At 44.4% G+C, this 12,870-nt stretch overlaps 1 protein-coding gene across 1 annotated transcript in view; it reads right to left on the bottom strand.

Annotated features, from left to right (window-relative positions):
* The window catches only part of LOC125486706 (CMP-N-acetylneuraminate-beta-galactosamide-alpha-2,3-sialyltransferase 4-like), a 159,587-nt gene extending 148,007 nt beyond the window's left edge, over window positions 1-11,580 (bottom strand). The window contains exons 1-2 of the mRNA XM_048615379.1: window positions 11,524-11,580; window positions 10,127-10,276 (exon numbers count right to left, since the gene is read on the bottom strand). Coding sequence (XP_048471336.1) covers window positions 10,127-10,276; window positions 11,524-11,580 — 207 coding nt within the window. The remainder of the gene's footprint in view (window positions 1-10,126; window positions 10,277-11,523) is intronic.
* Window positions 11,581-12,870: the final 1,290 nt, after the last annotated feature.

Genomic DNA, 12,870 nt, shown 5'->3' with positions numbered 1-12,870 from the left:
GGAAAGCAGAGACCAGGAAAACTGACATAATTAAGGAAGTGACACAGCATTTAAATTTGAAGATGGAAAAGCTAATGTGTTTGAGTTGACTAGAAACTAGTTGCAGATAAAGCATAAAGAAAAAGGACAAGAAGTATCTTGACAGAAAGCAGAAGTTAGAGACAAAACATACTTGAGCTTGAGGAAGAAATGCAAAGGTATAAACTAGAAACATAAATGAAAAACCTTGAACTTGAATTCCTAAGACAAAAGTGACAAAAACAATAAGGAAAGAGAGCTTCAAAGGGAGAAAGAATTTGGAAAGCAGGAACTGACTAAAGAGAAGCTCAGGTTATGAGGTGAAAGAGGGGCAAATAACTCAGATGAGGAGGGAAGACCCAATTAGGTTCTTGCTTTAACCAAAGAATCTTCAGCTAGAGCCTAAATTTACTAAAGAAGGTCTTAAGAAATATTTTACCTCCTCTGACAAGATAGATACAAAATGAAAGTGGCCAAAGGCTCATGGAATGTAATGATACGTGGTGTCCTGAGGGATAAAGTTGTGAATGTTTCACAGTCATACAGCACAGAAACAGAAACAGGCCCAAACAATGTGCCAAACATTATCCCAAACTAAACTTGTCCCACCTGCCTGCTCTTGGCCCATGGCCCTCCAAACCTTTTCTTCAGTATGTTAAAAGTCCTCACATTATATAAAGTTTAAAAGGCAATACTTAATACTTTATGAGTTTGCTCCTTAGGTTTGTGAATTAAAAGATAGGACAGTACCAACAGATGTTGACTTCACAAGGGTGAAAGAAATATTATGGGAAAATAGTGTCATTCATGGAGTTCAAGCAACAATTGATTGGCAACACATTCACCACCTTCAATGTTTTCATTCCCTTCTCCACTAATGCACAATGGAGCAGTGTGGACCATCTGTGCTGCAGCAACTCACCAAGATTAAATAGGTAGCATCTTCAAAATCTACAACCTCTACCATCTAAAAGGAGATGGGCAAAAGATGCATGAGAACACCAACTGTAAGCTCCATCCCTCCCCACCAGGTTACACATCAGCCTGAATTGGAACTATATCACTGATCTTGTACTGCCACAATCCTGGGAACTCACTTCCCAAAAGCACTATAGATGTACTTGCCTATAATGTACTGCAGCAGTTCAAGAGGGCTGCTCATCACCACCTTCATTATAACAACTAGGGATTGGCAATAAATGCTGGCCTAGCCCTGTGCTGTCAATATCCAGGTACAAATATTTTTTTTAAAAGTGAGGGCAAACATTTGAAAATGAGAGAAATCAAGCATATAGAAGAATTCTGGAATAGCACTGCAATAGCAAGAATGTTTTATCAGGATGAGGGAGAGTAATCTGAAGTCAAAGACGCACGAGCTCCGGTAATTTTGAGCAATATTTCTCACAGTGTGTAGTGATTGTCATATGAAATCCCCACTGGGAAGCTGGAGGAATAGGATAGATTTTGACTTTAGCAAACAGACAAATGTAGGTCAGGTTTCCAAAAGTGATTATTTAGAATCTAGAAGTGCATAAAAAAAATCAGTACATCTTCATTTCCATAAGACAGGGTATGTAAAAGCAAATTGTTGCAAGGGAAATGATAAACCAATGGCAGTAATAGAAGCTCTTAAGGATGCTTCAGAAATGGTTGTACCACAAGTGGAAATGGGTGTTATAACAGTGACAATGGTTCCAGTGAAAAACATTCCCTCAGAATCTACAAGGATGCAAAATGCAGCTCAGGATACAAGGAGATTCTCCCTTAAATATCACTAGAGCGAGTCAGGTTTAGTAGATAAGGGTTAGTTTTAGGAATTATGTTTTAACAGTAGAAAATGGAATAAATGCCATTGAAGCACTTCGAAGTCTAATGTACTTAAACGGTTAGGGTCACACTAATTGAAAGGTCAGCAGCTAGAATGGTATGGTAAATAAAATGCTGGGCTTTACTAAACAACATCTGGCTAATAGAATAGACAGAAATATAAACTGCAGGGGAGTTTAGCTGGAGATGAGGTAGCAGTAAAGCTTGTAATGATAGCAGTCTCGAGGGAGTTAGAGAAATCTTAAACACATTCAATAAATCCCAAAGGTCAGTTTCAGGACAGTATATCATCACAAAGAAGGATGAAGCTTAAAAAAGTCCTCTGATTTCAACATATCCGAGTGTGTATTTGCTGGGTAAAATTTGGAGCTGGGGACCACTGAAGACTGCAGGTAGCACAAGTTTTGGCTGTTAGCAGACTTCTCACCAGAAAGCAATTCAGCACATCTTAGAAAAAGTGTTCTAAAGAGTGTTTGAAAGGACAGCGTCTAAAACCCCAATGACCTCCTTGAGGCACACAATGGAAGTTTTGACCACAATGCCAACACAATACAATTAATTCCATTAAGTCATATTCTCATCACAGGAACTCTCCTTTAAAAGGAAGACTGAATCAGAAAAGTGCAATCCCAATCCTTGGCTTCATTATAAATATGATATCTTCACTAGGAGGACAGAAATAACCTTGAAAAGTTCAGACAGAATACAATTTTCTTCAATACACTGTTGAAAAATAAACCTAGACCTGAATTATTTTTACATTGTCTGAATTCCATTTTGGAAAAATTTGGATGTTCAGTATCATTTTTATTTTAAAAAGAAGAAAATCTCCAAATACATTCCAGAGGTAGAACATAATAGAGTAGGTTCCATTCAAAATGTTAAAATGCCTGCAATGCTATACAACGCACTGGGCACAAATTAAACTTACCATCTAGTGTGGTTTTGTGTGAACAAGCTGAGTTTTTTAAAGAAAACCTGGAAGGAATTCCTCCAAAACAATAATGCCAGAGTAGCACATTGGGTTTTTAAGTGAAAATTGCATTTACACTCACAAAGGTCAACAATTTGTCAATGCTGAAAGTTAAAGTGAGTCGCAACGATCATATGCCACCAGTGTGGGCTGCCTTGCAGTAGGAAACACCTTCAGAATTCCACCTTTGGGCTAAAATTTGACAATTGAAAGCAGATCCCTTACACCAGTGGCCAAATCAAGATTGGGTAAACTAACTCTAAATAATGGCAGCATTGACACCAACAGATATGCAGTACCGTTTCCCAAGGCAACAATAAATACATGCCAGGAGATTATTAATTCAAATCTCTGGTGTGAATGGTTGTGAAGCACCTCAAATCTTGACTCTAGAAGAGCAGAGATAATATAAAATGGCCACCATGGACAGAACCATTCGCCAACTGGAAGAGGAAAAAAAAATAAGCTGATGGATGGGGGACTATCACAAGAAGAACTGCTGTCATTGACTCATATCTTTCTTCCCTGGAGCAGTAAGACAGATTTAATAAATCAGAGGGAAAGGACATAAGAAAGTTATTTTCAATGGGAGTCAATGTCCATTGGTCTGGCAAAATAAAACGTTGTGAAGGTGTGGAAGGTTCTCATTAAGTCCACGTGTTCCTTGTCCAATTACAATCGACACCAGCTTTTGAAGTATTCGAAGCAAGAGTTATTTCTCTCGCATGTCTGAGAAGACAGAACTTGAATTTTCCAAATCAACTCTTCAACTCTTGAGATGTTGGCCAGTTAGTCTTGTTTAACACTTGTAGTGGTGTCTGGTATTTAGCAGCCAGTGCAGAATAGAATCTCCTGAATCAGTTATGATGATTCTAGCAATGCCAGAGAATTGCCCACACCAAGGGCAATGACTATTCCATCTGCAATCCTGTACAAACCAGAACAGGGTGCGGCTGTCCTCAGTAAAATATCCAGTAGCCAATGATATGTCACAACCAATGATTTGTAAAGAATATAAATAAAAAGTTGTCATTCATGAAACAATTACTCCGAAACAGTGAGGTATTTAATTGCCCCAGAATTGACCAGTCTCTTCAGAAATTGCTGTTCATGTGTGACATTGTGTTCAGAGTTCTGAAAAGTAAAAGGAAAGTTATTACAAAGCAGCACCAGAATACTCCACGTACTTTCTTCACCAGGAATAAGTGACTGATCAACACACACCACACTTATCGAATCTCCTTCATCCCAATCACGTTGGAAAAGTATTTTTCGGCTGGTCTAATTCAAACCTATTTTATACCAATGAAATTTTTAAAAGCCATCCTCTTGTTTTAAATTCACGTGTGGGCATCACTGGCTGAATAGCATTTATTGCCATCCCTAGTTACCCTTGAGAAGGCGGGAGTAGGCTTCCTTCTTAAACTGCTGCAGCCCACAATGCCGTTAGGAAGGATTGTGACCCAGTGACAGTGAAGGAACGGTGATATATTTCCAAATCAGGACAGTGAGTGGCTTGGAGGGGAACTTGAAAATGTGGTGTTCCCACGTATCTGCTGCCCTCTTCCTTCTAGATGGAAGTGATTGTGGGTTTGGAAACTGCTATCTAAGGATCTTTGGGGAAGTTCTCCTGTGGGTGTGGTGCCAATCGAGTGGGCTGTTTTATCCTGGATGGTCTTAAGCTTCTTGAGTGTTAGTGAAGACACACACAACCAGGCAAGTGGGGAGTATTCCATCACATTCCTCACTTATGCCTTGTAGTTGGTAGACAGGCTTTGGAGAGTCAGCAGGTGAGTTACTCATCGCAGTATTTCTAGCCTCTGACTTTCTCTTGTAGTCACTGTGTTTCTGTGGTGAGTCCAGTTGAGCTTCTGGTCAACAGTAACCCCCACGTTGTTGATAGTGGGAGATTCAGAGACAGTAACACCATTGAATGTCAAGGGGCAGTGATTAAATTGCCTCTTATTGGAGATGCTCATTGCCTGGACCATCTGTAGATGGTCAGCTTCACAACGCCACAGCAAGGGGTGATATTCAGGGACGTTGTGCATCCTCCCAATGAAACAGCAGACCCTTCACATTGCCACTGTTGAGGTGTTTTGTATGCCTTTATAGGAATGATCTGATCTTGTTCGTCATCTTCCCCAAATAATTTCTGCTACATTAAACAGAATCATGTGCTACAACCCACCCTGCAGTAAAGCGCAGAGAAAAGCAGTAACCAGCACTGGGCTTGGAGTTGCGGGCACAGTAACACCATTCAGTTCATTGGGTCAGTTTTCAAAACAAACTAATCAGTTTAGCTCTTCCCAAATCTCCACACAGTTCCAAACAACTCTCCTTTGAAAGCTAGGTCATCGAGTCACTTGACTAATCATTCTTTAATTATGATACAACACACTGACGAGTACACAATACCCAAAAAGATTTCTTTCTGGTAATTGCGTTTAGGATAAAATTATAAATTGTTATAAAATACTACAGAGGTGAACAGATACAGCAAAAATTCCAATCAGGCCTCTAACCATACTGAGTTCCTGATTAATCTGCTTAGCGTGTGCTGAGAATGCAGAAATATAAAAAGGTTCTACAAAGATATTATAATTTCAGTGATAAAAATACGCCAGTCCCCGAGACTTCTGAAATGAAATGGTCTTTCCAATGACTTCTCAATACAATGACACTACAAAGAGTGCAACTGCCAAATCAATTCACAGCACCTATATCATCCAGTCAAAACTGCCATCTGTACTCAGTGTCTATCAAACCCAATTTGCCTAATGAATGGTTTTGGGATGCGGTGGGGGAGGGGAGATTTTGAAGCTTGTGAAATCCACATTGATACCATTGGGCTGCAGGGTTCCCAAGCGGAATATGAGTTGCTGTTCCTGCAACCTTCAGGTGGCATCGTTGTGGCACTGCAGGAGGCCCATGATGGACATGTCGTCTGAGGAATGGGAGGGGGTGTTGAAATGGTTCGCGACTGGGAGGTGCAGTTGTTTATTGCGAACCGAGCGCAGGTGTTCTGCAAAGCGGTCCCCGAGCCTCCGATTGGTTTCCCCAATGTAGAGGAGGCCACAACAGGAACAGCGGATACAGTATACCACATTGGCAGATGTGCAGGTGAACATCTGCTTGATGTGGAAAGTCTTCTTGGGGCCTGGGATGGGGGTGAGGGAGCAGGTGTAGCACTTCCTGCGGTTGCAGGGAAAAGTGCTGGGTGTGGTGGGGCTGGAGGGGAGCATGGAGCGGACAAGGGAGTCACGGAGAGAGTGGTCCCTCCGGAAAGCAGATAAGGGTGGGGAGGGAAAGATGTCTTTGGTGGTGGGGTCAGATTGCAGATGGCGGAAGTGTCGGAGGATGATGCGTTGGATCCGGAGGTTAGTGGGGTGGTACATGAGGACGAGGGGGATTCTTTTTTGGTTGTTATTGCGGGGACGGGGTGTGAGGGATGAGTTGCGGGAAATGTGGGAGACACAGTGGAGGGCGTTCTCGACCACTGAGGGGGGGAAATTGCGGTCATTGAAAAACGAGGACACCTGAGATATACGGGAGTGGAATGCCTCATCCTGGGAGCAGATGCGGCGGAGGCGAAGGAATTGGGAATAGGGAATGGCATTTTTGCAGGAAGGTGGGTGGGAGGAGGTATATTCTAGGTAGCTGTGGGAGTCGGTGGGCTTGAAATGGATATCGGTTTCTAGGTGGTTGCTCGAGATGGAGACAGAGGTCCAGGAAGGAGAGAGAGGTATTAGAGATGGTCCAGGTGAACTTCAGGTTGGGGTGGAAGGTGTTAGTGAAGTGGCTGAACTGTTCGAGCTCCTCGTGGGAGCACGAGGCGGCACCGATACAGTCATCAATGTAACAGAGGAACGGGTGGGGTTTAAGGCCAGCGTAGGTACGGAAGGGGGATTGTTCCACATAACCTACAAAGAGGTAGGCATAGCTTGGGCCCATGCGGGTACCCATGGCCAGCCCCTTTGACTGTAGGAAGTGGGAGGAATTGAAAGAGAAGTTGTTGAGGGTGAGGACAAGTTCGGCTAAGCCGATGAGGGTGTCAGTGGAGGGGGACTGGTTGGGCCTGCGGGACAGGAAGAAGCGGAGGGCCTTTAGGCCATCCGTATGGGGAATGCAGGTGTATAGGGACTGGACGTCCATAGTAAAGATGAGGTGTTGGGGACTGGGGAATTGGAAGTTCTGGAGGAGGTGGAGGGCGTGGGTGGTGTGGGAAAAATGTTTACGTCCATGACACCCTTGTCAGCTCCACACTCCCCTCCAGCCCCACCACATCCAGCACTTTTCCCTGCAACCGCAGGAAGTGCTACACCTGCGCCCACACCTCCTCCCTCACCCTCATCCCAGGCCCCAAGAAGACTTTCCACATCAAGCAGATGTTCACCTGCACATCTGCTAATGTGGTATACTGCATCCGCTGTACCCATTGTGGCCTCCTCTACAACGGGGAAACCCAGCGGAGGCTCGGGGACCACTTTGCAGAACACCTACGCTCAGTTCGCAATAAACAACTGCACCTCCCAGTCGCGAAGCATTTCAACTCCCCCTCCCATTCCTCAGACGACATGTCCATCCTGGGCCTCCTGCAGTGCCACAACGATGTCACCCGAAGGTTGCAGGAACAGCAACTCATATTCCGCTTGGGAACCCTGCAGCCCAATGGTATCAATGTGGATTTCACACGCTTCAAAATCTCCCCTCCCCCACCGCATCCCAAAACCAGCCCAGCTCGTCCCCGCCTCCCTAACTTGTTCTTCCTCCCACCTATCCCCTCCTCCCACCTCAAGCCGCTCCCTCATCTCCTACCTACTAACCTCATCCCGCCCCCTTGACCTGTCCGTCCTCCCTGGACTGACCTATTCCCTCCCTAACTCCCCACCTACACTCACCTTTACTGGCTCCATCCCCACCTCTTTGACCTGTCTGTTTCCTCTCCACCTATCTTCTCCTCTATCCATCTTCTATCTGCCTCCCCCTCTCTCCCTATTTATTTCAGAACCCCCTTCCCCTCCCCCATTTCTGATGAAGGGTCTAGGCCCGAAACGTCAGCCTTCCTTCTCCTATGATGCTGCTTGGCCTGCTGTGTTCATCCAGCTCTACACCTTGTTATCTCAGATTCTCCAGCATCTGCAGTTCCTACTATCTCTTGCCTAATGAATGAGCTTTTTTAAATATGCTATGATTTTTATTGAAAGAAAACAGGTGCTGGGATGTCAGTGCCGCTAGATAGGCCAACATGTATTGCCCATCCCTAATTAATCTTGAGAATCATAGAATTCCTACAGTGTGGAAGCAGGCCCTTTGGCCCAACAAGTCCACACTGACCCTAGGAGCACCCCACCCAGACTCATACCCCTATAACCCACCTAATCTACACATTCCAGAACACTATGAGGCAATTGAGCATGGCCAATCCACCTAAACTGCACATCTTTGGACTGTGGGAGGAAACTGGAGCATCCGGAGGAAATCCACGCAGACACGGGGAGAATGTGCAAACTCCACACAGACAGTTGCCCGAGGCTGGAATCGAACCCGGGTCCCTGGTGCTGTGAGGCAACCACTGAGTCACTGTGCCGCCCCAAGTAGAAGGTGGTGGTGAACCTCGTCTTGAACTGCTGCAGTCCTTGCAGTATGCAATACCTGGACTGTTGTTCAGATTGGATATGAGCAACTGTTCACACTTTCTCAAAGTCTATGTTAATCCTTGGAACATGTAAAATTCACGAGCAGCTTGAAAAAGGCTTCCGGGTTCTGACACAGTTATAGATTTAAATGATTTGTCTTAAGATTTGTGTTCTCTATTCCTTATCAAGCTTTGTGAGAAAACAAAACTAGTTTTCATTTTAGGGAATGCTCAAGGCTTAGCAAGGACATCAATGCCATCTTTGACTGCACCTCCACACCTTTGAATTAGCAGAGCCAATGCTGACCTGGCCTCAGATGAGGATGGGGATGGGGATGTATGTGATGGGAGAGCTGGCAAGTTAAAAGGTGCTGGTTGCATGTGTGGAGTTTCAGTTGGTTCAGTTCTCCTCTCACTGTTTCCTGTTTGAGATTGCCTGGCCTCTCTCACTGTCCTTCTCTCAATCTGAGCACACACAACCTTCTGACTGTCTCTACTGCACGGTTAGTACAGTTCAAACAGAAAGGGTTACAGTGGGTGGTGGGTGGTGGGTGAGGTCAGTATAGCCAGCAATCCCAGAACCTGCAATATCCATGAACCTGAGTCAGTTTGCTCATCTCTCAGTGTATGTATGTGTGTGTGTGCATGTGCGTGGAGTGCACATGTCTGCGTTTTGTTCCATGGAAAATGGGGAACCATTCTAATGAGAAAGGGAAAGTTTACATTTATGTCGCTCCTTACACAATCTTGAGGCATCCCACATTGTCTCAGTCAACAGGGATGTTCAAATTGTAGTCACCGCTGTAACTCTGAAAACAGTGCCCAACTCCTAGAACGTAGAACATAGAACAGTACAGCACAGTACAGGCCCTTCGGCCCACGATGCTGTGCCGACCTATTATTCTATGTATTATCCTGCACAGCAAGTTTACACAAACTGCAGGCAGAAAAGGATGGGATCATCTGTTTGCAGTTGGTGGTTGAGGAATAAATATTGAATAAAAACTGAAAAAGAATGCAGATCCTGGAAATCAGAAGCAAAAATAGAAATTACTGGAAAAGCTCAGCAGGTCTGGGAGGTTCTGTGAAGAGAAATCGTTTCGGGTCAAGTGACCCTTCCTTAGAATATTATCCAGGACACCAGGCTGCTCTCATGTACTGCTCTTCAGAATAATGTCATCAGATCTCTTCCAGATCCACAAGAGAGGGTAGGAGGAGATTTGATGTAACACCTCTTCCAACAGATGGCATCTCTAACAGTGAGGCACACCCTCAGGCGAGGATAGATTGTGTACTCAAGTCGCTGGGGTGAAGCGAGAAGCCATTTTCTCACTCTGTAATGAGCTAGTACCTTCACTTATACATTAAGCACTGAAAATGCTGTATCAGCACACTACAATGGACCCCCTTCTCCCATCCTCCCTGCCCATGGACCAAGGTAGGTATCCTCTGTGGACACTGGAAATCATAAAGTAGTGAGCTACTGTTTAGAGAGGGCAAGGTTAACATTAAATAAATCTTGGCAAGAGTCGTTTCAGCATCATCCTCAGTGTTCAAATCTATCTGATGGAAAGATCCAGGCTATTTTCTAAATGAAAGTGCAGCACAAGAGAGATAGCTCCTGCACAGTCAGATACCTCAAGGCAGAACTTAAATCTATCAATACTTACAGACATTTCTTTCATGGTAGTTTTGCCATAGTAATGAATGGGAGTACTTTGTTTCGTTAGTGGATATCCGAAGCCAGCAATATGGACCTCGTCGCAATAGTTCAGAGCCACGGTGATGGCTAGAAACCCTGTGGTGGGGTGCACTGGTTTCTGTGGATATAGAAAAAGACATTGAGGTGAGAGATTATGATCCTATGATCAAGAGGGTGACAGTATGCAACCAACGATACCAGCAGCATTCTCACTGGTCCCCAATTACTGCACTTTGCACTATATATTTTCAATATGGCAACTGAGTAATGGATCAGAGGTAACCGATTAAGATATTTTGCTAAATTGACTGAAAGACTATGTGACACAGTGAGCAATCCTTACACTCCTGAATAAACAGCTACATTTGCAGTCAGAATTCAGGAGCACAGAGACCTAAATGAGGTCTCTAAGCCCACGAAGAATTATGATAGGCCAAGAACAGGGAGGTTTTCCTGACTTGTGAGGGAGCCCAAGAGCACGGATCACAAACATGAGATAGCCATTAACAAAACTAATTGTGAATTTGAGACAAATTTATTTACCCACAGAATTTGGGATGCTCCTGGGGGCAGTAACACACGTGCAATTAAGGGAGAGCTGGAAACCATACATGAGGGGGAAAAGGACGCAAGAATATCTTGATAAGGTTGTGTAAAAATCACCAACGTCAACATTTATTCATTGGCACATATTCTCTCTGCTCCTCGGCAACAAGATCCAAACTGCGACAGGATTGAAATGAGGCCGACAGTCACATTTTTGGCACATCAAAGCTCTCACCTGCCTTTGAAACTAGATTTGTGATTAATCCCAGCAATCCAGTCTCTCCAAGACAGAGCCATTGGTTTACTGTTTGACCTATTTTTACTACAGTAGCCTGTCTGTGTAAACAAGGGTACAAACAATTAAAGAGGGCATTTCTGAGCTTTACAACTATGAGAGGAGGAATGTGCTGATAGTCAAGCTCCTTGACTCCACCAGTTGCACCTTTGGTATAAATGTGTTGGTTCATTCGGCAAAATGGCTCGTTGCTTCTCTCCTGTACTCCTAAGTACAATTTTTAAAAAAGCCTTTCTCCCAGCCTCTTTAATTTAAAAAAAACCAAGTCATGACAAGCAGCTTGTGTGTAGTGTAAACATCAGTGCAGAATAGCTGAATTTAAAGGCCTGTTTCGAGGCTATGAATTCTACGTAATTCCATGCAAACAATAACTTGCAAAGTTACACCATCAGAGCAGGAGGTCTGTGGTTGTGCCACTACCTCTGGGCCAGAACCCCGAGGTTCAAGTCTCACACCAGGTCTTGTGAGCCAAAGAAAGAGCACTCATAGCACAGCAAAACAGGTCCATGGTCAGTCTGTCAAACCTTCCAATCCTGCATGATAACAGGTGGTGAGAGCGGGACAGGCTTCTTGTCAGCCATGCTGCCAAGATAATGACCAAACCACTGCAGTGCTTTTCCCATGTATGGACATGCAGAATTCCATCGTCAAACACTCGGAACATGGAAAGGAGAAGAGACAGACACGCCAATACCTTGAGTGACCCTTGACCTGCTGAACAAAGAGCACTCACGCTGGCTACAAGCTAAATGCTTTATCTGGTGTCTTAAACCTTACCTCACAAAACAAACATGGCCTCAGTCACCCAACATGATAGGTGTTCCACTACTTTATACAGTCATAAAAGTAATACAGCATGGAAACAGGCCCTACAGCCCAAACTGACTCATGCTGACCATGGTGCCCACTCAGCCAGTTCCAATTGCCCACATTTGGTCCATTTCCCTCCAAACCCTTCCCACCCATGTACCTATCCAAATGTTTTTTAAATGTTGCTATTGTACCTGCCTCAAGCACTTTCTCCATCAGCCCATTCCCTTTTACGCACCACTCTCTGCGTGAAGAAGTTGCCCCTCAGGTCCTTCTTAAATCTATCCCTTCTCACCTTAAACCTATGCTGTCTGGTTTTCAATTCCCCAACCCTGGGAAAAAGACTATATGCATTCATCCTATCCATGCCCCTCATGATTTTATACACCTCAATAAGGTCACCCCGCATTCTCTTGTATTCCAAGGAATAAAGTCTGATCCTGGCCAACCCCTCCCTATAACTCAGGCCTACTAGCCCTGGAAACAACCTTGTAAATCTTCTTTGGACACTTTCCACTTTAACTATGTCCTTCCCATAACAGGGTGACCAAAACTGTCCACAATACTGGCCTCACCAATGACTCTTGCAACTGTAACATAACATCCCAAGTCCTATACTCAATGCCTCGAAGGAACCTCTCTCTTTCCACATTCCCCAGAGATGTCCGCTGACCTGCTGAGCAGTTTTCTAATATTCCCCCAGCTGCTCCTGCTCAGCCCCTGGTTCTTCCCTCCAGCTTCATTCCCCCTCCTCCACCTCCACCTCCACCTCCACCTCCACCTCCACCCGGCATATCCTTGATAATTTTCAACAAGACCCTGTGCAAACTGCTTTCAGCTGGATGCAAAGGTATTACCGTGAGGGGACGCCAGTTTGCAGCTGGTATGCAGGAATTATTTAGATTGTCTTAAGTGAGGGAACCACACAGAAGAAATGTAGCTGAATTACCACAAAAATAAAACCAAAAAAAAAAAGCAAAATCACTTCCTTAAATAACTTGGTTCAGATAGTGAGGTGGTTAAATGCAACTTAGAGTCATACAGCATGGAAACAGACCCTA

This window comes from Rhincodon typus, chromosome 32, assembly GCF_021869965.1.
Source record: "Rhincodon typus isolate 14 chromosome 32, sRhiTyp1.1, whole genome shotgun sequence".
NCBI lineage: Eukaryota > Metazoa > Chordata > Chondrichthyes > Orectolobiformes > Rhincodontidae > Rhincodon > Rhincodon typus.
The sequence above is the reverse complement of the archived record's forward strand: the minus strand, read 5'-3'. Positions and strand labels throughout refer to the sequence as shown.